General features: G+C 53.0%; 1 protein-coding gene across 7 annotated transcripts in view; it reads right to left on the reverse strand.

Annotated features, from left to right (window-relative positions):
- Positions 1–381: 381 nt before the first annotated feature.
- ZNF541 (zinc finger protein 541) overlaps positions 382–26,020 on the reverse strand; it is a 31,395-nt gene continuing 5,756 nt past the window's right edge. For 2 of the 7 annotated variants that reach the window (XM_084961315.1, XM_084961316.1), the window contains exons 4-17: positions 22,372–22,615; positions 19,458–21,267; positions 17,741–17,799; positions 17,353–17,512; positions 17,023–17,190; positions 15,480–15,807; positions 9,282–9,345; positions 8,548–8,690; positions 8,040–8,143; positions 6,564–6,639; positions 6,013–6,101; positions 1,526–1,666; positions 1,181–1,362; positions 382–1,068 (exon numbers count right to left, since the gene is read on the reverse strand). In XM_084961315.1, coding sequence (XP_084817441.1) covers positions 900–1,068; positions 1,181–1,362; positions 1,526–1,666; positions 6,013–6,101; positions 6,564–6,639; positions 8,040–8,143; positions 8,548–8,690; positions 9,282–9,345; positions 15,480–15,807; positions 17,023–17,190; positions 17,353–17,512; positions 17,741–17,799; positions 19,458–21,267; positions 22,372–22,615 — 3,737 coding nt within the window. In that variant the 3' untranslated portion in view covers positions 382–899. Of the gene's footprint in view, positions 1,069–1,180; positions 1,363–1,525; positions 1,667–6,012; positions 6,102–6,563; positions 6,640–8,039; positions 8,144–8,547; positions 8,691–9,281; positions 9,346–15,479; positions 15,814–17,022; positions 17,191–17,352; positions 17,513–17,740; positions 17,800–19,457; positions 21,268–22,371; positions 22,616–26,020 lie in introns of all 7 variants that reach the window. The other 5 variants (XM_021094642.2, XM_084961314.1, XM_021094643.2 and 2 more) reach the window with 3 other exon arrangements.

A 26,020-nucleotide genomic window follows, 5' to 3' on the forward strand; every position in this document is an offset into this window, starting at 1 on the left:
CAGGGGGAGGTGACTCTTACCGCTGCTGCAGCTGACTCGCCGATTCTTCTGTTTCTACGGCCCAAAGCACACCTTCAATCGATAACTCAATCACCTTTTTGCTGATTTATCATTGCTACCTTTCTGCTTCTAAAACATCAGCTCCGTGAGGAGAGGGTCCTGTCCCTACTGCGTTACTGCGTCACTGTGTCCCTGTCACATGGACTGGGTGCCATCTGGCACGTACTACAGGCAGGTGCTCCATGAGTGCTGGCTGGACAAAGGGATGAGCCCCAGCTTCTCCAGGGCAGGGACGTGGCTTACTCGTCCCTGTGGCTCCAGCAAAGGGCAGGGGCCCCCAAGCCTTCATCAGACTGACATGCAGGGAAGCCGGACGACAGCTGCTTAAGAACTCCATTTATTAAGATTTACAAGTCGACAAGTACCAAAAAAACCTAACAATGTACAAGTCACAGCGAGAGCAGGGACTGAACCCGGGACGCAGAGACCCCGGGAGGGGCCCCGACACGGCAGAGGTCTGAGTACCGCCCGTGGAGTCTCTGCATCTCGGCCTGACCTAACAAATGTAACCAAAGCCCAAGCCAAGGCCAAGACTGGGGCTCCCCGGGTCTAACGTGCTGGCTCCCAGGCCTCTGTGCTCGGAGGAGCGGAGCTGCGGGAACGGGAGAGACTATGAGCCTAAAGAGAAGGGCGCCTCGGGCCCAGCCGACGGGGACGTCACCGCCATCAGATGACCGGGCATCTCCTCCCTACTTGTGGCCAAACTCGCTGGCTCTGCAAGCTGGCTGGCCAGCGGGGACAGTGAGGGGGCACGACAGAAGCAGAGGGGGACCTTGGAGAGGCCAAAGGGGCTGGGACAGCGCTGGAGGTCCCCATCCCAGCTTGCTGCCCTCCACGAGTCACCACGGCAGGGGGCCAATGTCAGTGCCCATCTCCTCGTCCTCCTCCTCCTCCTCCTTCAGCTGGAAGGGCTTCACGGGCCACTTCACCCGGACGAGGGGCTCCATGTGGTCCTGAAGCCGGTGCCGCTTCATGTGGGCATTTCGACTCTTGATCTTGTCGAAGACCCTGTGGGGTCACCAGGGGATGTGGGGTCAGAGCAGGGGAGAGGCAGGTGGCCCCGAGGGGGACCCCAGGGCCGAGGGTGGGCAGTAGGGTGCATCCAGGCGAGGGCTGCTACCTCTCACACTCCCTGCAGGGAAAAACGCCCTGGCCCTCCACGCTCCCAGGTGGCTCGGGCATCCGCTTGGGGCCAGCGTTTGGGCTGGCGTTGAGCGTGGACTCTCTCCTGTAACTCTTAGTCTTTATCTTTAACTCGGGGGTTGGACGGTGGCCGGGTCTCTCCCGAGGGCTGCACGTGACCTGCAGAGGAGACAGAAGTGAAAGGGTGCTGGTGACTCCCAGCCTTCTGGGGTGCAGGGATCCAGAGCATACCCGTCTCCGGGGCGCCCCGCAGCCTGGCTGGGCAGTGGGCGTCCAGATCAGCTCTCAACTCCAGACCCTGACCCCGACCCTGACCCGCTACCTTTGTTTCTGTCCTGTCTGCTTCATCTGCTTCTCTCCTGACCCTCTTTTCCAGCCCTGGGGCTCTGCCACAGTCAAACTTGATCATTTTTTTCCAGATGTAATAATACTCAACACACTGGGCCACAGTTTTTGTCTGGATCTAGTGGAAGAAAACAGAAGCCAGCCAGGGACAGCGCCTCAGGAGCGGCTGTGAGCGTGGCCTTGAGGTCCACCAGCCCCCCGCCCCACCCCCGTGGGGCCGGCCGCCCCTTTCTGAAAGCCCTCCTGAAACATCTCTCCCCGAGGGCTTGGCGTGCTCCTTTGCGACAAGGGACAAGAGGCAGAGTCACAGTCCTTCCCGGATATGGGGAGGTTTAGAGTGAAGCCATCAGAGCCAACGCGACCTAAGGTCTGTGTGCTCTGAGCTGGCCTAGGAAGCCTTCCCCTGGGGAAGGTGCACGCAGAGGTACACAGGCGGCGCTCCCTGTGACATCGCACGGAGCCACGTGTCTGCAGAGGGCAAGGAACAAGAGCAGCATGCCCTCAGGCGCTGCATCTGTGGACAGCTAGGCAGAGCCCTGCGGTCCTGAGGGGTGTGGCCCCCGAGAGGAAGAGGTTCTGGGGACAGGAGGTTCTGCGGCAGGGTTTGATCCTAGGGCACTCCCACCCCACCGTCTGCTCCTCCCTCCACTAACAAGTGACCCCATTAATAATAACATCTGTAAAAACCAAGCAGAGTGGAAAAGTTAAATTGCTTGAGGAAGAAAACATCTCAGGAAAATTGAATTGGCTATTTAAACATCTGGAGCTATTTCAGAATGTATTTTTTTCCACATGGATCTTTTCTTCCCAACTTTGTGTGTGTTCACAAGCTAGGAATCACAACAGTATATCCTCGGAATTCCCTTCATGGCTCAGTGGTTAAAGAACCCGACTAGCGACTAGCATCCATGAGGATGCGGGTCTGATCCCTGGCCTCGCTCAGTGAGTTAAGGATCCCGCGTTGCCGTGAGCTGTGGTGTAGGTGACAGACGCAGCTCGGATCCCCGCATTGCTGTGGCTGTGGCTGTGGTGTAGGCCAGCAGCTGCAGCTCTGATTTGACTCCTAGCCTGGGAACTTCCATATGCCACAGGTGCCACCCTAAAAAGCAAACAAAACAAAACAAAACAAACAGTATATCCTCTGCTTGTCTAAGAAATATCACTAGGGTTTTAAAAAGTTGAATTTCTGCTTCTAACAAGATGAAGCAATGGGGATTGGATTTACCCTCCCATCCAAAACAATGAGAAGAAACAGTCCACAGAGATGAAACAATGGTTAGTAAGACTAGCAAGACACTGGACGTGAGTGAAAAACATTCTTCTCTGAGAGACAGAAAATAAACTGCCCCCATCCCAATTAACAGCCTTGAGAGGGTTTTCCCAGGCCATGGCCCTCAGAGTGCGGGGGATCTAGGCAGAGCCCTGCAGACTTCCCGAGTGAAGCTGGAGTAGAGTGTCTGGGGAGACCGAGGGGGCAGGATCCACAAGATGAAGGTTAGCAGAGGAGAGAAACTCCAGAGATGTGCAGAGAATTCCCTTCGAGTATTCAGCCAAGCACGGAGCAGCCCATGCCTCCAAGGAGGCTGCCCACATCTGGGTAGAGAAGCACCCAAAGGGGCTGGAGGGAAAGGGCCCTGTAGCTGGTGCAGAGCCTGGCAGAGGCCTGCTCCTGCCAGCTGGGGTCAAACACCTCAAAACTCATGGGGTATTAGTGGAGTCATGGGAAGGGGCTTGCCTCAGTAATATGTAATCAACAGCCCTAGATGAAAAGCCTAGTTCCACCTTCAGAAAATCTCAAAGCAGTACCCAAAAGGAACAAATTCTTTTCAAGTAACTGTGTCTCACATCAAAATTCAAGAATATTTATAAGAATGTAAAAAAATATCTAGCACCCAACAAGTTAAGATTCACAATGCTTGGAATCCAGTGAAAAATTATCAAACATTCAAAACAGCAGGAAAGTATGACATTAATGAGGGGGGAAAAATCAATTCACTGAAATCAATCCGGAAGGAACACAGATATTAGAATTAGCAGGGAGACACATTAAAAGTTGTTATAACTGTATGCCTTCAAAGAGTAGTAGAGATTTGGAAGATATAAAAAAGACCAAACAGAACTTCTGGAGATAAAAACTGTAAAGTTTGATTTGAAAACTACACTGCACAGGAATAATGACCAATTAGACACTGCAAAAGAAAAGATTAGTGAACCTGAAGGCAGCCAGAGAAACCATCCAAAAAGGAAACACCCAGAGGAAAAAAATCATAAAAACGGAAATATCAGGGAGCAGTGGGACACCTGCAGGAACCCTGGTGCACATGTAAGTGAGTCCTCAGAGGAGAGGGAGGGAGAGAAGAAATATCTGAATAAGGCTGACGTCCCCCCAATTTAATGAAAACTATAAACCTATACATCAAAGAGTGTCACAAACCCAAGCATAAGAAAAGAAAGAAAGAAAGCAAGCCACACCAAAGCAAATCATAATTAAACTGCTCAAAACCAGTGATGAAGAGAAATTCCTAAAAACAACCAGCCGGAAAAACAAAGATCCCATGTTTTTAATATACAGACAGAGAAACGAAAGCAAGGGCATCAGTAGAGTTGTTGGAAACAATTAAAAGCAAGAAGAAAGGAGAGCATCTTTAAATTACTGAACGGGGAGTTCCTGTCGTAGTGCAGTGGAAACAAATCCGACTAGGAACCATGAGGACGCAGGTTCGATCCCTGGCCTTGTTCAGTGGCTTAGGGATCTGGCATTGCTGTGAGCTGTGATGTAAGCTGCAGACGAGGCTCAGATCCCCAGTTGCTGTGGCTGTGGTGTAGGCCGGCAGCTACCGCTCTGATTCCACCCCTGGCCTGGGAACCTCCATACACTGTGGGTGCGGCCCTAAAAAGACCAAAAAAAAAAAAAAAAAAAAAAAGTCTGAATATTTCATGTGGAATAAAAAGAGCTACACTCACCACTTGCCACTTACAAGAATGCGCTTTAAATATAAATACACAAATAAGTTAAAAGTGACAGGATGAAAAAGATATACTATGCCAATGCCCATTGTAAGAAAGTTGGAGTAGTTGGCTATATTAATATCAAAAAAGTAGGTTTCAGAGCAAAAAGTAACACAAGGGATAAAGAAATTCATTTCATAATGATAGAGAGGGATAATTAATCAAGAGGAAATAAGATCCACATGCATCTGAGTCAGCTTCAAAATATATGAAGAGAAAACCAACAGAACTCCAAGGAAAAATGAATCTACAATTACAGTCAAATCTTTTAACACCCCATCTTCAGAAATGGCAGGAACAAGGAGACAGTAAAGGAATGGAAGCCCCGAATCTCTCCATCACCATCCCGAAAACCGACACAGAGCCCCGCCCGACAACAGCAGCATAAAACCCAATAAAAACGGAGGCAAAAGATATGAACAGACACCTCACCAAAGAGGGTGCAAATGAGCCCAAAGATGCCCAGCCTCATTAGGCATCAGGAAAATGGGGCCGGACGCTCCCGTGCACGCATTAGAATGGCTGAAAGGAGAGAGCTGACCACATCGGTGTGGGCCAGGGTGTGGGGCACCGGGAACTCTCCTAACCTGCTGGTGGGCATGTGAAACGGCACAGCCACTTTGGAAAGCGGTTTGGCAGTTTCATAAGACGTCGAATATACGTCAACCATACGATGCCTCCCCACGGCCAGGCCGCGCAGAGACCTGCCGCGAGTGCGCACGGCAGCGCCATCGACAGTCATCAGTAGCTGGAAGCCACCACCCCAGAAGGACGGTAGATGCACGGTGGTCGTCTACACGGCAGAATACTACTCAGCAATGAAGAGACAGACTACTGGTACACACGACAACGTGCCTGAATTTCAAAATCGTTACGCTTAGTGTACGAAGCCAGTCAAAGCAGGTCGAGATTCTCCCATTTACCTAAAACTCTAGATAACGCAAACTAATTCACAGTGACAGAAAGCAGACTGCGCCGACTAGTAACAGGGGTGGTGGGAAGGAGAGGTTACAAAGCTGCAAGAGCAAACAAACTTTTGGGGGTGACCGATATTTTCATTTTCCTGATCGTGGTGATGGTCTTACAAGTGTAAAAACATGTCAAACATCCAATCTGACACTTTACACCGCAGTTTGCAGTACATCAAGTTGAAAAGCAAAATAATCAGCAGGATAGTAAATACATGATCTCACTCATTTTTGAGAAAGTGTGTAAGTGCGTGTAAAACCTGCGTGAGCATTTAGTAACTGCCCATCCGGTTTCCAATGGGAAGCAGGACAGGGGGGAGGGGCCTGAGGGCTTTATCTGGAGCCGGGCTGCCTTTCTGTGCTGTTGGTGGCGGTTCACAGCAAGGGCTTCGTGAGGTTCACTGTGGGAGCCGAGTCTCACCCCCGACAGGCCCTGCGGCCCTAGAGTCTCAGCCGGGTGAGGGAGCCTCGTCGACTCCAGCCTTACCGTCTTGTGTATCAAGTAAAAGTCCTTCTTGTGCGCGCAGAACGCCTTCTTAAAGAGCCTCTTCTCCATCGGGGTCCAGGTGTCCGAACCTATTGGAGAAAGAGCCCAGGACAGTTCTGGGACCTCGGCCATGGCTGAAACGCAGCCCGGGCCTTTCAGCTGCCATTGCCACGCTTCGACTATGTGTCCAGGTTTCTGCTAAGCCCTTACCTGCTCTATCTCCCAACCCTCGCAAAAACCGAAGCAGGTGGGGGCTATTACTCTCCCCACTTGGCCGATGCAGCAACGAGACTTCCGCTGCCTAAGGGGCTTGCCAAGGGCAGGCGGGAACCCCAGGCTGCCTGACTTGTACTCAGCTGCTGACCCTGAGCCCCCCACTCTTCCTGGCGCCCCTTCCTGGCTGGGGAGAGCCATGAGGGGACAGGGGAAAGGGGGAAGGCAAGGTCCCGAGAGACCGCCAAGGGGCGCAAGCAGAGCTTGCCCTGGAAACCGGCTGGCTCACAGGGGTCTCGGCCAGGCCAAAGCCATGCGGGCAGCCTCGCTCCAGTCACCTGTGTAGCGATAGTCAGCGAGAGGGTGAGTCCGCGACTTCTGGGGTCCTCTGAGTAAGAGGGTCTCCAGGGCCTCCTAGAACAAGAGGAGCGGCAGGTGACTCTCTGAAGGAGAGCAGGTGAGGGGGAGCCCCCTCCTCCTTTCATCCATTTGAAAAGCACCTGCAGCCCTCCCCAGTGCCTTCCCTGCCCCAGGGTGACCCAAAGTGTGGTGGGTCAGGTCACCTGGGGAGCACGCAGCCTGCAGTAGCAGGCATTCTGTTGCATGCCGCTGCCGTGACCTTTCTCACAGCAAGGTTTGCTTTTTTTTTGAAGGCTGCGCCTACCGCGTAATGGATGTTCCCGGGCCAAGAATTGAACCCTTGCCTCTGCAGCAACCCGAGCTGCTGCAGTCAGATTCTTAACCCACTGCACCTAGCGGGAAACTCCCACAGCGAGGTTTTCGTGCTGAAGGAACCAGGGTGTGGACTTGTTCTGGCACAAGCTCCTTTCCTCCAGGAGCAGTGTTCGGAGCAGCGTTCAGAACAGCGCGGCCCTCGCCTGGCCCCACGCCATCCTCTTCATCCTGTTCACCAGCATCTATCACTGTCAACAAGCAGACTTCCTGAGGTTCCCTGGTGGCTTAGTGGTTAAGGATTCAGTGTTGTCACAGCTGGAGCTCAGGTTCGAGCCCTGGCTCAGGAACTTCCGCATGTTGTAGACGGGACCAGGAAAAAAACAAACAAACCTAAAATGTACCCTTCAAACATGTAAGCGCCACAGAGAGGGCTTTTGTCCTGCTCAGCAGTGTCACTGCAGTCAGGACTAGCTAGGTGATCTGCGGGGCCCAGTGCAAACTGGGAACACAGGGCTCCTTGTTCAAGATGTACTAAGAACTGCAGATGGTGGCGGCAGGCATAAACCCGAGGGCAGCCCTCAGCCTTCCCAGCCTGGTACCAGGGCCTCCCCAGGTTCTCAAGAGGACCCAGTAAATAGGTGTTCCTGCCTTTGCCGCGCACCCAGCATGTGCCCGCCCTGCCCCTGAGCTTGAGAAGAAGCACCAGGTGGCCCTGTCCCTTTGGTCTCTAACCCGGGTGATGTGACTTCCTCTCCTATTACACAGCTGGACTGCGATTTCCTAAACCTCAGGCCTGTGAAGAGGGTCTTTGGAAGAGGCAGAGGCACTTCTGCTGCATCAGAGGTGTCCATATATCGGTGTGGAATCAAACAATCCAAAGTTCAATACGTAAACCAGACTGACGCAGACCTGAGTCGGTTCTCCCAGGATCCACCTCCCCAGGGCCAGTCACACATACATTGAGCCTGAATGTGTGCGCTTCTGCGCTCACAAGGACGACGCCGATCCCCAAGTCACCGGGGTGAAGGGGACCACCTTCAGTTTCATAAGGGCAAGCCCCCAAGCAGGAGGCCCAGGCACACACCCAGGGGAGCAGGGAGCTCGCCGCCGCCGCCGCCACACCCTCGCCTCCACCTCACCTGAACGTCACCCTGGGCTTCGTGCAGGCAGTGCAGAGCCAGCTCCAGGTTGGTGCCCCCGCCCGGCATCACGCTGGAGCAGGCCGCGTTGCAGAGCTCCGTCACTGGGTCGGGCGGGCAAGCAGCCCCCGCCGGGCAGGGGGGAGAGGAGACGAGGGTCAGCAAGAGCCGGCGAGGCGGCCGCCCCGACCGACTGCGCGGACTACGGCTCCCGGCCCATCTCCCTCTCAGCGGCGGCGCTGTGAGAGCGGGCCCAGGGGAGGGAGGGACACGGAGGGAGGGCAGAAAGCCTGCTCCGGGCACCTGCTCTGGACGGGCCGGCAGCTCCCGTGAGAGAGGACAGGCAGGGGCGAGGGACCGCAGTGCAGGAGAGCAGGGCGGGGCTGAAGGCCACCTGCCACCCCCGCCCCGCAGGGACAATGCTTCTTGGTCAAGGTGAGAACTGGGAGGCCATCTCCTTGGAGATGGAAGAGGCCCATGGGGAAGGTGGCCCCAAAGTCTCAGCCACCTCTATCCTGCGTTTCTGGGTTGGTCATCACATCTCCCCACGGCTTCCAGACCAGAGAAGCTACGTGTTCATCGGTTCCCGCCAGCAATCTGTCCTGGAGCTCCGGGATCTCCGCCTGAAACCGGCTTCCTATGTTGATGTGTCTGAAACGAGGCCACGCACACAGACATACAAGACATGGGTGTGGGACTGAGCCAGGAACAGAGCAGAGATGGGAGGTGAGCCCTGCTCCCAGGCCACAGCCCTGCTCTGTGGGATCCCCTGCCGTCTCCCAGACACATGGAGTGACAGACACACACCAGCCTTCCAGAAACCGCAAGGGCTATGCTCTCCCTTCCTCCGCTTTGCTCTGTCGCCAGATTCCTGGGCCTCCGGTGTCTTAAGGGTCTAGCACAGGGGAGGCGTGTGCCGACACCTGGGAGGCTGCCACATCCATCTCGCCCCTCCGTGGCCACTCCAGAGCCCTGCACTGTGCCATCCCCAATTCCACCTGGGACCCCAGGGTGCTGGGCTTTCTGTCCCCATGGCCCAGCTAGGGAATCTCCAGACAGATGGAACGCTGGGGGCCTTCCCACATGCGCTCAAGCCCCCACTTCTCTCCTTGAGAGGTTCTGGGTCTAGGCCTGACCTCCCCGATGAAGGTGCCCTCGGGAAAAGCCGACCCGGAATGCAAGCAGCGTCAAAGCACTCCCACTTGGGAAGGGCCCTCAGGTCCTAAGCCTGTTGCGACTCACGGTTCAATGCTGATCTTGGTGTCGTCCTTCACCACGCAGATGCCAAAAGAGCCGTCCGTGTGATCTAGAAAACACACAAAGAAAAGTCTCAAGAAGACCAGCTAGAATTGAACCAGGAGGCCCCTTCTGTCCGCCTCTCCAGAGCAGGTGAAAAGCAGGCTCTTTAGGACTGCATGGTATGGAGGTGCCTCGAGGTTAAAAACAGAACATACACATGATCCAGCCATCCCACTGCCGGGTATTCATCCACAAGAACAGAAATGAAGACCGCACAAAGACACCTGCACGCCCACACTGGCGCCAGCTACTCACACTGGTTAAGAGGTGGAAGCAGCCTAAGGGTCCACTGACAGACAAAGATGTAAAGGAGACGTGCTTCGCACATGCAACGGAACTCGACTTCGTCTTTACGAAGGGAATTTCTGCAACGTGCGATGACATGGACGCACACTGGAGACGTTAGGCTGAGCGACATAAAGCAGTCACAGAAAGAGGATTTCCGCACGACTCCACTTCAATAAAGCAGCTGAAGTGGTCAAACTGATGTCATTAAGGGGGGAACAGGAGCTGCCGGGGCTCAGGGAGGGGGGAAACGCAAGGTTACTAGTCAATGGGCAAAACGCCGCAGTTAAGCGAGATCTCGAGTCTAACCCTGTGCCCAGAGTCGCCGCAGCACTGTCCTGCGCCCGGTGGATCACAGGATGACAGTTCACATCACAAGAAAATAAAAGACAATGAAAGAAAAGAAAAAGACTGCAGGGAAGGGGGATAAGACTTCTGAAAACGTCGAGTAAGGAACTCGGCGAAACAAATTAACTGATAAAAGCTATTTTAAAAAACAGTAAGTTAAAGTCTCTGGAAGTTGTCCTAAAGACATACAGTATTTTAAGAAGGGACTTTCTGCATGCCTTGGGGCGGGAGAGGAAGGAAAGAAGGAAGGATGGACGGATGGACAGACGGGAGGGAGGGAGGAGGAAGGAAAGGAAGGAGGGAGGGAGGGAGAAAGGGAAAGAGAAAGAAAGAAAGAAAGAAAGAAAGAAAGAAAGAAAGAAAGAAAGAAAGAAAGAAAGAAAGAAAGAAAGAAAGAAAGAAAGAAAGAAAATCTACTAAATCTTGGTACAAACAGTGAGAGCCTGTGGCACTAGGGCCCCGGCCCACTGTCTTACAGGCACCCAGCCCCCAGCTCCGTGTAACAGAAGTTCCAGCCAGGCAGGTGCAGCCAAGGAGACAGGGGCTCCTTCTCCCCACGCCCAGCTCCTTTGCTTGAAGAATTAAAGGAAGGAAAAATAAAAATTTCTCACCAAGAATACTATAAAGATACAGAAAGGTTTTTTTTTAATGGAAATTCTGGGGAGTTCCTGTCATGGCTCAGTGGTTAGTGAACCTGACTAGCATCCATGAGGATGCGGGTTCAATCCCTGGCTTCACTCAGTGGGTTAAGCATCCGGTGTGAGCTGTGGTGTAGGTCGCAGGCACAGCTCAGATCCTGTGCTGCTGTGGCTGTGGTGTAGGCCAGCAGCTACAGCTCCAATTCAACCCCTAGCCTGGGAACCTTCATATACCGTGGGTGCGGCCCTAAAAAGACAAAAAGACCAAAAAAAAAAAGGAATTCTGGGATTAAAAAAGTACACTACAATAGATGGACTTGGAATTTGGGGTTAGTAGGTGCAAACTATTACATTTTAAATGGATAAGCAATGAGGTCCTTTGCTGTATGGCAGAAATTGACAAAATATTGTAAATCAACTGTAATACATTTTTTAGAAGTATGATAACCAAAGTGAGACTCAACAGTAGATTTGAGCTGGCAGAAGAAATGATCAACAAACCTGAAGACAGACTAATGGAGTCTATGGAATCTAAAGAACAGAGAGACAAAGAGCAAAGAGAAACGAAGAGCACCTCAGAGAAACGTGGGACAGCATTAAATGCAGCAACATTTGTGCAGTGGGAGCACCGGAAAGAAAGGAGAAAGGGACAGAAAAATATTTAAAGTCTTAATGGCTGAAAATGTCCCTAATCTGATGAAAAACTATATATCCAAGAAACTATTACTCCAAGAAGGATAAACACAAGGAGCTCTACATCTGGACATATCATAGGCACAATGTTGAAAGCCAAAGATAAAAATAAAATTTTTTTTTGTCTTTTTGCTATTTCTTGGGCCGCTCCCACGGCATATGGAGGTTCCCAGGCTAGGGGTCGATTCAGAGCTGTAGCCACCAGCCTACACTGCAGCCACATCAACGTGGGATCCAAGCCGTGTCTGCAACCTACACCACAGCTCACGGCAACGCCAGATTCTTAACCCACTGAGCAAGGGCAGGGACCGAACCCACAACCTCATGGTTCCCAGTCGGATTCGTTAACCACTGCGCCACGACAGGAACTCCAAAAATAAAATCTTGAAAGCAAAAAGAGAAAGACAATTTGTTACATACGAGGGCACCCCAGTAAAAATAACAGCTTGATTTCTCATCAAAAAACGATGGAGGTCAGAAGACAATGGGGTAACATATTCAAAGTGCTGAAAGTAAAAAACTGTCAACCAAGTATCATATTCAGCACATTATCTGTCAAAAATGAAGGTAAAATACAGATATTCCCAGATAAACAAAAGTTGAGAAGATCTGTTACTAGCAGACCTGTTTACAAGAAATATTAAAGGTGAAATATTATTCAGCCACAAAAAGGAATGAAGTGCCATACACACTGCAACATGGACAAAACCTAAAAACATCATGGAAAGTCCATGAAGGCACTAGCAAAACACACAACTGTGATTCCGCTTACAGGAAACACGCAGGAGAGCGGACTCTGTGCAGAGACAGAAAGCAGATTGGTGGTTCCCTAGTGCTGGGGTGGGGAGGACGGAAAGGAGGGCTTGCCAATGCACACAGGGCTCCGTCTGGGGACGGGAACATGTCTGAACACCGATGACAGTGATGGCCGCACAGCTCCGTGACATATGAAAAGCCAGGCGTTACATGCTTTGAAGGGATGAACTGAATGGTATGTGAATTATATCCCTCTAATAAAAATTACTAAAGAAAGTTCTTCGGATTAAAAGCAAAGGACATCAGACAGCAATGTGAATCCAACCCCCCAAAAAAAGCAAAGCGTGGGTAAATATAATTCTCTGGGTAACTATAAATATCAGTCTGACTGCATATTTTTCTTAATTGCCTTAAAAGGCAATTGCATAAAACAGTATGTGCTGTGGGCCTATAACATCCAGAAATATACCACATGTGACAGCAACCGCAAAAGGAGCAGGGCTGCACTGGAGTAAAGAAATATCATCCCCGGAGCTCCCTGTAGCACAGTGGGTTAAGGGTCCAGTACTGTCAGTGCAGCAGCTCTGGTCGCTGCTGTGGTGCAGGTTCAATCCCCGGCCCAGGAACTTCCGCATGCCCTGGGCTTGGCAAAAAAGAAAAAAGAAAAAAAGAAAAAGAAATGGTACACAAGAAGGTTAATATAACAGCCTATAAATTCGGCTTGCTTGCCTTTATCCTCTCAGGCTGCTTTATATGAAATCAAAGTATGCAAAGTAATGAACATGCCAACGTCTTCCTTGCTCTCCACCACACACGGGTGTCACACACACACACACACACTCACAAGGACAGCAGCAGCGCGAGAAGGCCTAGAGCCGGACAGGAGCAGTGTTTCCATAGTTCATTGTTAATAAGTTATTACACGGCTAACAGATTCTGATTAAGATGGATCTAGTAAGTCCCAGAGCAACCGCTAAGAAATGACTAAGAAAAAGTGAAAAATTTGAGGAATTAAAGTATTAAACTAGAAAGTACTCATTTAAGAAAAAAGTCAGTGTAAAAAGCATTTAATACAAAGAAGAAGAAAAAGACTGGAGTTCCCACTGTGGCTCAGTGGAAAGGAATCTGACTAGGATGCATGAAGACGAGGGCTCGATCCCTGGCCTCGCTCAGTGGGTTAAGGATCCAGCGTTGCTGTGAGCTGTGGCGTGGGCCAGCAGCTACAGCTCTGATTCGACCCCTAGCCTGGGAACCTACATATGCTGCGGGTGCAGCCCTATAAAGACAAAAGACAAAAAAAATAAATAAATAAATACATAAATCTTAGGTTTTAAAATAAATCTGAACTAATACAAAGTATATTCTCTGACCACAATATATATTTGGCTTATAAGTCAATAATCTAATTATTTGTAATTTGGAAAATTCACAAGTATGTAAAAATTAAGCAACATACTCCTTAATAATCAGTGTATTAAAGAAGAAATGAAAAGAGAAATTAGAAAATTCGTTGAGATGAATGACACTAAAACTTACGAAATGTCGCTAAGGCAATGCTCAGAAGGAAATGTGTAGTTGTAAAATAACTGCATCATAAAAGAAGAAAAGTCTCAAATCATTCATGGTCCATTGATTTTTCAAGAGGATGCCAAGACAATTCAATCAGAAAAGAGTAGTCTTTTCAAGAAATGGTGCTAGAAGAACTGATATACACATGCAGAAGAATGAATATGGACTCCTACCTCACACAATAGATAAAAATTATTAAATAGATCTTAAAATAGATCAATGACCTAAATGTAAGAATTATTACTCTAAAAACTCTTAGAAAAAAAAAGAGAAGTAAATCTTCATGAACTTTGGTTAGGCAAAACCTTGGATATAACACTAAAAGCACAAGTGACAATACTAAGTTGGACTTCATCAAAGTTAAAAACTTTTGCATTGCAAGCCATACCATAAAAAAAGACAACCCATAAAATGGGAGAGACTCTGCAAATCATTTATCTGATTAAGGGGCTTGCATCCAGAATACACAAGGAACTATTACAACTCAATAATAAAAAGATGAGGATTCAATTTTTTAAATGGGCAAAGGATCTGAATAGACAGTTCTCCTGAGCAGATATACAAATGGATAATAAGCTCATGAAAAGATACTCGGCACCATTAGCTCTCAGGGAAATGCAAATCAAAACCACAATGAGCTACCACTTTATACCCACTTGGATGGTTATAACAAAAAGCACAGATAAGAAGGGTTGGTAAGGATGTGGAGAAACTGGAACTTTCATACAACGCTGATGGAAACTTAAAAGGGCTCAGCCATTCTGGAGAACAGTGTGGCAGTTCCTTGAATGGTTAAACACAGTTACCCTATGACCTGGCGACTCCACCGCTAGGCATACACCCAAGAGAAATGAAAATACACGTCTAAAAAAACATGCACGTGAATGTTCCTAACAGCACTGTGTGCAATGGCCAAAGGAAAGAAACAGGCCAAATGCTAACCGACTGATGAATGGTCAAGTAAAATTTGGTCTCTCGTGACAATGGAATATTATTCAGCCATAAAAAGGGATGAAGCACTGATGCATGCTATGACACGGATGAACCTTGAAAACCTTATTCCAAGTGGATGAACTAGACAGAAAATGTCACATATCGTGATTCCAATCATACGAAATGTCCAGCATAGGCAGACCCTAGAGAGAAAAAGTGCACTGGCAGACTGGCAGTTGCCCAGGGCTAAGGAGTTGGGGGCTACAGGGCATGTGTGTGACTGTTCATGGATACAGCGCATCTTCTGGTGGTGATGAAAATGCTTTAAAATTAGGTTGTGTGATGGGTGTACAACCCTGTGAATATACTAAAAAACACAGTGCACTTTAAATGATTGATTCAGGACTTCCTGTCATGGTGCAGCAGAAACAAATCCAACTAGTAACCATGAGGTTGCAGGTTTGCTCCCCAGCCTTGCTCAGTGAGTTAAGGATCTGGCATTGCTGTGAGCTGTGGTGTAAGTTGCAGACACAGCTCGGATCCGGCAACTGCAGCTCCGATTAGACCTGTAGCCTGGGAACCTCCATATGCCGTGGGTGCGGCCCTAAAACACAAAAGTAAATAAATAAATAAAAATAAATGATTGATCCATATAGTATATGAATTGCATCTCAATAAAGCTGTTTTAAAAATCACGCAAAGGGGCAGGCAGAAGTTTGGTCAGGCTAAATGGCCTCTATCTTCTTTCTGGCTGTAAAATTGCAAGCAGCTAGAAGGCTGTTGGTCCCAGGTGGTCCGGGAGAGTTCTGAACAGTGAGGGGACACACACACCAGAGCCAGCCACAGGCCAGAGACAAGGGCTGGCCCACAGGCTGCAGGAAGGAGGGGGTCCGGCCCCCGCAGCCCCAGCCTCACTCACCGAGCACGGTGCTGATGAGCCTGTCAGGTCCGGCCTGGGCCGACGTGGAACAGAGGGTGCTGAAATACAGCCCCGACCCCTCCCGGATGGGGCTGAGCATTGGGGGCGGCGTGTAGGGAGAGCACTGGAACAGCCCCTTCAGGAGGCGGTCCACCAGGAAGACGGGGGATCGCAGGCAGCTCTGGTGGCCCCCACCGGGGCCCGGCTCCCCGAATGTCGACGCTGCCGAAGGAGGAGGAGGGATGAATGGTGCCTTGGGCTGGGGGCGCTTCTTCCGCTTCCTGGGTTGGCTGGTCTCCTTGCTGTCTCTCTCTTCCCCATCCTTCTCCTGTCCCTGGAGAAGATGAGACTTTAGAACCACCAAGGGTCACCTGAGGCCACCTGCCCCACAGCTTAGTCCTCAAGAGAGCAGAAAGTGGGAAGGGGCACAGAACCACTGAGTTGCCTGCCCTGCATGTTGTGCCGAGAGCCCTGAGCAGTGGAAGCCCCCAGGCCTGAGCCAGACCCCAGACCCCAGGGAGGGCGATGGTCGAGGCTGGAGCCTTCTCAGTTACCCCCAAGGAGTGGCCCTCGCCCAGAGCATTTTGGGAACTCGTGTCAGTTGTTTAAATGACTGGCACTTAAAAACTGGGGCCAGAGGAGTTCCCGTCGTGGCTCAGTGGTTAACAAATCCGACTAGGAACCATGAAGTTGCGGGTTCGATCCCTGGCCTTGCTCAGTGGGTTAGGAATCCGGCGTTGCCATGAGCTGTGGTGTAGGTCGCAGACGCGGCTCGGATCCCACGTTGCTGTGGCTCTAGCATAGGCTGGTGGCTACAGCTCTGATTTGGCCCCTAGCCTGGGAACCTCCACATGCCGCAGGAGCGGCCCAAGAAAAATGGCAAAAAGACAAAAAACAAAAACAAAAAAAACTGGGGCCAGAGATGCAGTGCAACCATGTGACAAAAGGAAAACTGTTCCCTTCAAGGAACAGCAGCCCCTGGGAGACGGACAATGGGACTCATGCTTCCTGTCCCCGAGTCTAGCACCGTCTCTCCAGTGAGCTCTTCCAGAGCAGGCCGGACAGACTGAGCACTTGAACTCACTCGCCACGCTCTCCCTCTCTCCCTCACCTCCAGGAAATCTCCCTCCTCCAGGGCCGTCTTACTCCTCATCCTCCAGGTCTCAGCTCCGATACCCCCTCCTCCAGGAAGTTCACCCCGACCTCCTCAGGCCGGGTCTCTGGCGCCCCCTTGGGGCTCCCACAGCTCCCTCTGTTCCCCCTCCCAGCCCAGCCCACTTCCTGTGTGGGGACAAGTCTATCTACTCCGTTGAACTGGGAGCCCCGGGAGACGGGGTGAGGATGTTGTGGTCACAGCAGTGTCGCCAGCACTGCCCAGCCCAGAACCAGACACGGGCAGTTCAGTGGAGATTGACTGACTGACAGAACATGCAAACCAAGCTCCTCTGAGTCAGCCTTTCTGTGCCATTCGGCTGGGCTGTTCCCACAGCTCGGCTGGCAGGTGAGGAAAGCAGGGCGAGGATGAGGGCTGGCCAGCACCCACCTTGCTCCCCGGGGGGCGGTTCGCTGCCGCCACAGGCCCCGGCACGGGGCCCACCAGAGGGGCCACGGTCATGCTGTCCAAGGGCTTCCTGGCTCCTGGAGGACTCTGCCCATCCCCCTCTGGCCTCTGCACCTGTCTCGGTGGCCTGCACAACTCCGTGCCACACACCTGCACACAGAGAGCAGGAACAGTAGGTGGGGAGGAAGGAGCCCCTCTGGAGCAGCGCGGCCCTGATCCCTGCCCCAGCCAGGCCTCCCGCAGGACGTCTCCAGCCAGTCCTTGCCCCCAAGCCTGTGAGGAACCCCCGTAAGCAGAGAACTGCCCCTTCACCTGCTGCTCCTGCTTCCCTCGAGGTGACGGCCACTGGTTGCTGTGAAAACACATGTGACTGCTGAGCCCTTTCTCTGTATAAAACATCTGGCTGCAATTCTTGCAGATGTAAGTGCTCATCGGCTCCGCCCAGTCTGTGGGGCCCCCGCTGTGCTGGTTACTGCAGGGAGAAACGGCAGGGGGAGGAGTGGATGGGAGTCTGCCCCGCGGACAGCTCCGCGCGAACCCTCAGACACAGAGGCGATGGCCGATCCCCAGGGCCTGGCGCTCACAGCTTCCGAGGGCAGCAGCCAGAGCTCGCCCAGCCCGGGCCAGCACGGCAAAGCCACCAGACGGCTGCCGAGGGCTGGGCCCCCCGGGCAGGGCAGGGAGGGGCTTCGGAGCTTACCATCCACCTGCCATGTTCTCCTCCTTCATCGGCTGGGGGAGCCGATAGATATTTCCACCCTGAAGATGAAAAAAACATCTGAGCCAACGGGTCAGAAATAAGGTACAAACATGAAAACTCTAAGACACTTCGAAGAAAACACAGGTGTAAATAACCAGGTAATCCTGGAGTAGGCAGTGTTTTGGATGACTCCAGAACCAAACAAAAGACAGAACAAATTGGACTTCATCAAAATGTAAAGCTTCTGTGGGAGTTCCCGTTGTGGCTCAGCAGTCAGCAAACCCGAATAGCATCCATGAGGACGCAGGTTTGATCCCTGGCCTTGCTCAGTGGGTTAAGGATCCGGCGTTGCCGTGAGCTGTGGTGTAGATCCCAGACGCGGCTCGGATCCTTTGTTGCTGTGGCTCTGGTGTAGGCCGGCGGCTACAGCTCCGATTATACCCCTAGCCTGGGAACCTCCATATGCCACGGGAAGCGGCCCTAGAAAAGGCAAAAAGACAAAAAAAAAAAAAAAAAAATTTAAAAATGCACAGGAGTTCCCTGGTGGCACACCACATTAAAGATCCAGTGTTGTCTCTGCAGCGGCCTGGGTCACTGAGGTGTCACGGGCTCCACCCCAGGCCCAGAAAGTTCCACATACTGATGTGACCAAAAAAAAAAAAAAAAAAAAGAGCAAAGACTCTGCAGACACGTGTTGAAAAGAAAGATACCCAACAGTCCAGCAATTCCACTCCTAGGTATTTTCCAAGAGAAATGAAAATACATATGTGAACAAAACTTGTCCACCAATGCTCGGAGCAGCATTAACACAGTGGCCAAGAAGTGGAGCCAACCCACGTGTCCATCAGCTGTGAAGTGGATCAACCAAACATGGTGAATCCGGCTCAGCACAAAAGCAATGAGGTCCTGAAGCCGCCGCAGCACCATGAGTGCCGGGAACATCGTGCCAAGTAAGAGGCCAGACGGGAAAGCCACGCTGCAGGAGACTGCCATCCTGTGAAGTACCCAGAACAGGCGACTGTCTGGGGAGAGAAAGAAGGGTCCCGGTAGCAGGAGCCGGGAGGGAGCGCCGCAGACTGGGCGGGACGACTAACGGGGCCGCGTGTGCTTTCGGAGCCGATGAAAATGTTCCGGCAAAGAGTGCTGATGCGTGTACAACCTTGTAAAGATCCAAAAACCCACCAGATGCTACACCCTGAAACGGTGAACTAGATGGGATGGGAAAATTACAGCTGGGGGGGCGGGTGGCTGTGGTGTGACAGAAAGGACCCTGGGCCTCAGCACAGCACGGAGGAAGTGGCCGAAAGCTTGGTGCCCGGGACTTCGTGGGCACGATGCCAGGGGAAACAACCACAGCCCCACAGCGACGGGCATGCGGAGGGGGCCAAGTCTGCCGTGGGGACGCTGATTCCCAGGCAGGGATGTGAGGGGAGCAGCAGCCCACCCTCCCGGCCTCCAAAGGGAGCGCAGGGCAGAGAGCCCGCCCACCCGCGGGAAACCTGACCGAGGCATCTAGGACACTCGAAAGCCTTGCTTCTGGCCTTTTGTGGGGGAGGCGGGGAGGCGAGGAAGAGCCATCCCTTCCCTGGACCCTCGTTCCCCTCCCCACCCCCGCCCTGGAAGCTGCATCTGAGGACTGGCTGCCAGTGAGAGGAGCCTGGACAAGAAGGGAACCCACAAACCAGGACCCCGCCGCCCGCGGGGCAGGGCTGGATACCTGGATCCTGTTGAATATCGTCAGCTTGGACGTGGCGTCCCGGGGGGCGTCCACCGGAGGCCCGGCCGAGAAGGAGGCCATGGCGACCTGGCTGGGAGACGCCGCGCAGCACACGTCCATCCTCGCCTTCTCCTTCCGGAAGCCCGGGAGGCGCTGGGCCCTGGAGTTGCTGGATAAGAGCCTGTAGCCCCCAGCCCGGGAGCAGGTCGGGCCCTTTTCACCCTGCGTGGCCCCGGAAGCTGTGCCATCCTCGGCCTGGGCCTGCTTCCCTGGGAGCTGGGCTCCGGGCAGCTCGTCCCCTCCCGACGGGGTCTGCCGCTGGCTCCCGGGGGCAAAGACGTTCCCCAGGTCCATGGTCCCTTTCGCAGCTCTCAGCTGCTTGGCCAGAGAGGAGAAGTCTGGATTCCCAGGAGGGTCCGAGGCTGAAGCCGCAAGGGCCGGTGGAGCGGCAGCCGCTCTTGGTCCTCCCTTGGCGTCCCGGCTCGCGCTGCCAGGGGAGGCCTCCCTGGGGAAAGCCGGGCTGGACTTTCTCCTGTGGGCTGGGGATCCCTCTGGCTCTGGGTTCACAGGGCCAGCGTGCAGAGAGTCAACGGTGGGCGCGAGAGGCCACGGGCCCTGCAGGGCCTTCAGGGCGCCCTGCTTGCCCTCGGGCCCAGGGACCTGGGTGTGGGAGAAGAGCCGCTGGGACTTGGTAATCATCTGGAACACCTGCATCTGCTCGTGGCCCACCAGGGGCTCCTGCGACTTCAGGAACAGCTGCCGGAAGAGCGGCGTGGCCTCCGAGGAAAGGCTGCCGGGCTTCTGGACGTCCTGGGGGCCTGGCTCCCCGGGGTTCTGCCATGAGAACGAGTTGCAGTCAAACTTGCTCTTCTTGGAAGCCCAGGAGTCGTCCTCCGCGCTGGCGTATCTGGGGTCACCGGAGGCCTCTCCCGGCGCCTTGAGGAGCGAAGGAGGGAAGGGCAGCGCGTCCTCCAGACCGGCGCCCAGGCTGGGCGAGGGCTCCCCCGAGGGGGAAGCGCTGCTGAGCCCGGGGCCAGGCTCGGAGCCCTCGCGAGACGACGATGGCACTGAGGGGGGCTTGTGGACGACAAACATGTTGTTCCCTTTGCTTTGGGGGCAGCCTGGCAGGTTCCGGAGCCACTGGAAACTGTGGCCTGATGGCTGGGCACCGGCAGGGACCGTCTGGCCTCGGAACAGAGGCAGGCAGGAGGGCAGGGGGCTGCCCTCAGGCCAGCCCTCCAGGGAGGACGGGAGCTGGAGCAGCGGTGGCTCCGACTCGGCTGGGTTGGGGCCGTTGTTCTCTGCCGCCCGGGCGTGGACCGCTGTGAACAGGTCAGCAGCGGGCTCCTTCCGCAGGGGACGAGGCTCCTCGGGCACCTCAGGGCCCAGGGTGCCCGGGGCGCAGGAGGAGGACCCTGACAGGGGCGGGCAGGAGCAGGGGGTGTTCCTCCCTTCGCCGCTGTCCGGAGGCCCTGCTGGGGCTGGCCCCGGGGAAGGGAGCTTCTGGTGGACGATGCTGCTCACGATGCAGCGCAGGAGGTCTCGGTTGGGCAAGAGGGAGCCCGGGGACCTGGCTTCTGGGGGCACCAGGGACCGCAGGCCCCCAGGTGCCGGCTGGCCGGCCACCTCGTGCGCGTGGGGCGAGTCCCCGCAGGCTTCCTCTTCCGGGGGCGCCTCCTTGAGGATGCAGAGCCCGTGCTGGACCTCGTAGTGCCGGCGCAGGGAGCGGTAGTCGCAGTAGCTCTTGCTGCAGCCCTGCTCGATGCACACGAAGGGCTTGGTCTTCTGGTGGGTGAGCATGTGCCCTGTCCTGGAATCGCACGAGGAGGCGGTCAGTGGGTGGGTCCCACTGCAGGACCCCCAATGTGCCCCCACAGGGCCACGGTGCAGCTGCACTACGATTCACAAGCTGCACTTGGCCCCCATGGGCAAAGACCCCACGATGGTCAAAGCCATTTGGACGGGGGGGTCTCTTTCCCTCACTGTTAAGCAAACCCCTCATCTGAGAAAACAAAAATCAATGGGAGCCAAGTCAGAGTTCCCTGAAGTGGGTTCCCAAGGAACACTGGTCTCCAGAGGTGCTCCCTGAGGATGTGGGCTCAGCTGGCAAATGAGTTTTGAAAAAACTCTCTTTGCTTCTTGGAGGTTCGCAGTAACAAACTGAAAAGCCACACAGCAGAGAAACAGACACCTGTCTAACTTCCAACGTCTCTCAAGTGTATGTGCCCCCAGTACCGTTTTTTTTTTTCAAACAGGCCTGCTTAGCATCCCTGAGAACCCCAGTTCCGTGAACACCCTTGAGGAAGTGGCAACTCGGGGATGACCATTCCTTGAACGGAGGGGAGCGCTCTGCAGAGACTGGGAGTGCTCCAAGCACAAGGGACTTGTCTCCTCCCACTTGCAAGTCCCGTGGTTTGAAAAAAGTCTGTCTTTCCTTCCTCCCTAGCAAGAAAAGCTTAGCGTTTGCTAAGACAGGAAGAACAAAGGGAATTATGTTCCTCTTATATTGGGCTTGCTTTTTAAAATCTAGAGTTGAAAAAAAATTCAAAAGTTAGAAAAAAGAGAAGTGGGAAAAAAAGGAAATAAAAAAAAGAGTGAACACTCCAGGGCTGTGTTCTGGAAAGAGGCGTTTCAGAACCCCCCATGCCCCCATGTCACCCCGCACCTACTCTCCAAGGAGCAGAGACATTCTCCCAAGGCCTGCCAGGGACTCTGCGCATTTCTCTAGAGTTAGCCCAATCCCCTCCAGGACAAAACTGCCTCTGGAGCCAGCGGGTCCCTGTCTTTAGCCAGGAGGGACCTGGCGGCTCGTCCAGGGGCCCCACAGAGTGGGGGAGGGGATGAAGGGACCCAGGAACAAACCCCTGCCCCCGGCCCCCGGATGGCCACGTGCCCTGACCAGACTGCTACGTACAGGTGGTCCTGCCGCTTAAAGGCCTTGCTGCAGATCTTGCAGACGTGCTTCCTCTCCTGGCTGTGCGTCAGGTAGTGCTTGCTGAGAGAGCTGGCGCTGCTGAACACCTTCCCACAGAGGCTGCAGTCCAGGAGGGGGTTCTGAGGGGAGCTGTGCTGCCGCCTGCCCTTCCGAGCACTCCCAGAGGCTGCCCGGCCTCCCTCGTCGGCCTCTTTGGGCACCTTGAGCACGCCGAGCCCCAGGTCTGAACAGAGGGAGGGAGAAAGCAGAGGTTACAGACCTCCGGGGACACCCAGGGGCAGGCGACAGCACCCTGCAACTCTCAGGCCGCACTGGACTCGGGGAGTGGGCCGAGTACCCTGACTCCGACTCCAGCACAGAGGGCCAGGTTTGGGACCAGGTGAGAGGGAGAAGGGACTCTGGAAAGGCCACCCCCACAGGGCAGCAGCCAGTCTTGGTGCCACACCCGGCGGGGACTGGGATGGCAGCAGTCTGAGCACCTCCAGGACAGAGTGACCAGGTGGGGCAGGGCTGCAGGACGGCACCAACACGGGCGCCCCCGGAAGTGCACCCAAACTCTTACAACCAATTCCACTTTTTAATTCAGGAAATTAATGGAGATTTGTACAAAGAATGAGCTGCAGCCTTGTCTTTCCTGGTGAAACGTGAGAAACCACCTAGTATCTGACACGAGGGCCTGTGGAGGACTGCGTTCCGGTCTCAACGGTCTATGACTCAGGCATTTAAGATAAAGCTGTAGGAGTTCCCGTTGTGGCTCAGCAGGTTAAGAATCTGACCAGGTTCCATTCCTGGCCTTGCTCAGTGGGCTAAGGATCCAGCCTTGCCTTGAGCTGTGGTGCAGGTCTCAGACATGGCTTGGATCGTGCATTGTTGTGACTGTGGGGTAGGTCAGCAGCTGCAGCTCCACTTCGACCCCTGGCCTGGGAACTTCCACATGCCATGGTTGCAGTGGTAAAAAAACAAACAAAAAACCAGACGCCACTAAAAACATAAGGCCCGTGGGTACAAGGAGTCTTCAGGCTCGCTGCAGTGTTCCCAGCTCCTGGAATCCCCGTGCTGGTACCTGTAGGCACTCAGCAACGGTGCGTTGGATGGATGAATCCTGAAAGATTCTTCTACCCTTTGGACCGGTGTGCAATATGGCTTAAGCTGTGCCATAATGTGATGGCAAGTTTAGAAATGGCCATTCATCTAGGACACTGCAGAGGCGGGACCCAAGACTCCAACAGGCCAGGCCGTGGGGATGGGGTGGGTACTGCATCCTAAGGGCCTGCAATCCTAATTCTCCGTGGCTGAGAGGCGGCATGACAGACACAGCAGAGAGGAACCTGGACTCTCATCCCAACTCTGCCTCTGGTCACGTGTCACTTCATCGGCCTGGTCTACATCTTCTTCGTGTGAGAAACTGCCATGATACGTGGTTGAATGTTTCCAACAGTCTAAGTGAGGGAAGACAGGCCTCTCACAGGGGCAGTTCTGCCCCTGCTAAGTTATTTTTAAAACGCTCCTTAAAACAACCCTTCAACTAGAACACGAAATGCGGTCTTTAAAACCGGCAAGGAGCGGGGTAGGAGGGATGGACTGGGGGTTTAGGCCTGGCATACGCACACAGAGGCATATGGAATGGCTGGCCAATGGGGACCTGCTCTATAGCACAGGTGATCCTCTGTGTGGGGAAAGAACCTGAAAGAGAATGGATTTGTGTATGTGGATGACGGAATCACTTTGTTGTACAGCAGAAATTATCACGACCTTGTAAATCAACTACACCTCAATAAAACCTTTTTTCAAAAAGTGGCAGAAGTTCCCGTAGTGGTTCAGCAGTAATGAACCTGACTAGTATCCACGAGGATGCGAGTTTGATCCCTGGCCTCGATCAGGAGGTTAAGGATCCCACATTGCTGTGGCTGTGGTGTAGGCTGGCAGCTACACCTAGGGACCCCTAGCCTGGGCACTTCCATATGCCACAGGTGCGGCCCTAAAAGACAAAATAAATTAAATAAATAGATAAAATGTCTAAAAAGTGGCAAGGAGGCGTACTCTTGGTGGCACAGGGGGTTAAGGATCCAGCTTGGTCGCTATTGTGGCTCTGGTTATAGCTGTGGTGCGGGTTTGACCCCTGGCCCCAGAACTTCCATAGGCTGGCGTGGACACAGCCAAAAAGAAAAAAAAAAAAAAAAAGAAAAGAAATGAAATGAAAAACAAATCAAAAATCCACAAAACACTGGGAAGGACACTGAAAAAGGGGCAACCTGAGTCACTGGCCGGGAAAGCCACTAGTTTCCCCAGAGAGTCTGTGTGAGGCCGTCTCATTGCACGTGTCCTCAGACGGCAGCAGGCCGACCTGGAGGCCTGTGTGCCAAGACCTCGTCCAAGAGTGAACTTGTTGGAAAGTTCATCACCCTCAGACGGCAGCAGGCCGACCTGGAGGCCTGTGTGCCAAGACCTCGTCCAAGAGTGAACTTGTTGGAAAGTTCATCACAGAAACACCCCTAACAGCCAAAGAGGCAAGAAGGCGGTCTGACCACACAGTGGGGTACCCATGACAAGGACAAGAGAAGAGTCCATCTTCCTATGAGAAAGCAAACACACTAAGTTTTAAAAACTTCAAATAGAATTAGATACCTAACAGATCTCTGCAAAACCATGTCTACCTGAGTGGCTTCCCCCATGTTTTTTAAAAAATCCACGTGTGGAAGGCAGGGTGGGGATTTCTCTTGTTATTACTTTTCTTTGTGTTCTAAGTTTTCTTTATAAATATGCATTACTTTTTCAATAAAAATTTAATATAAGCATATGCATTTGTCTGAATCTGAACCGAAGCCAGAGAAGTATAAAGGGTTAAAATGAACATTAAGTGGAAGCTTTTTTTTTAATAAGGTAAAAAAAAAAAAAAAAAAAAAACCTCAAGCTTTGGCGTTCCCTGGTGCCTCAGTGGGTTAAGGATTTGGTTCGTTCACTGTTCTGGCTGGAGGCACCGAAGATGTGTGGGTTTGATCCCCAGCCTGGGAATTTCCACACGCTGTGGGTGTGGCAAAAACAAAACAAAAAGAACCTTCAAGTTTAAAACAAATTAGGAAAAACGGAACTAGATCAATATTCTCTAACAATTGTGTGTGTGGGGGGGTGCAGAGACCCATATGAAAATCTGCTGAAACCTACAGGTTCTCTGCCCAGCAAGACACATACACGCTCCCGTGGCCGGCATTTTTTTAGGTAGTTTCTGGGGCCAAGGCTGAGAACCCTAATACTGCACCCAGGCCTGGCCCCGTGCCCGCAACTCTGAGGACGTCCTGGGGTTCTGGATTTCATACTCAGTTGCTGTTCCAACGTGCTTTCTAGGCTAATGGCCGGTCTGCATCTTGTGTAGAGGGGAGGCCTCAGAAGTTTTCATGCCCGCAAGTCTTCAGGACATTTCTCGAGCCGCTTATCCTGATCGCACCTGCTCTGTTTCAGGCATGGCCTGCCACGCGCCTGCTGTGATTATAAACATCAGTGCTCTCTGGCTCAGTCAACCCGTCTTGGTTACCCACCCAGGACCTCATGACGTGGGCTGAAACCAAAAATCAAATCGATCCTGTGGGGGAAGCCTGACGGCAAACCCAGGGGAGATTTAACCAAGGCCCCC

The sequence above is a fragment of the Sus scrofa genome, chromosome 6 (genome assembly GCF_054392235.1).
Source record: "Sus scrofa isolate SSC_HxYL_T2T_F1_AM1 chromosome 6, Sscrofa_HxYL_maternal_Yorkshire_Landrace_v2.0, whole genome shotgun sequence".
NCBI lineage: Eukaryota > Metazoa > Chordata > Mammalia > Artiodactyla > Suidae > Sus > Sus scrofa.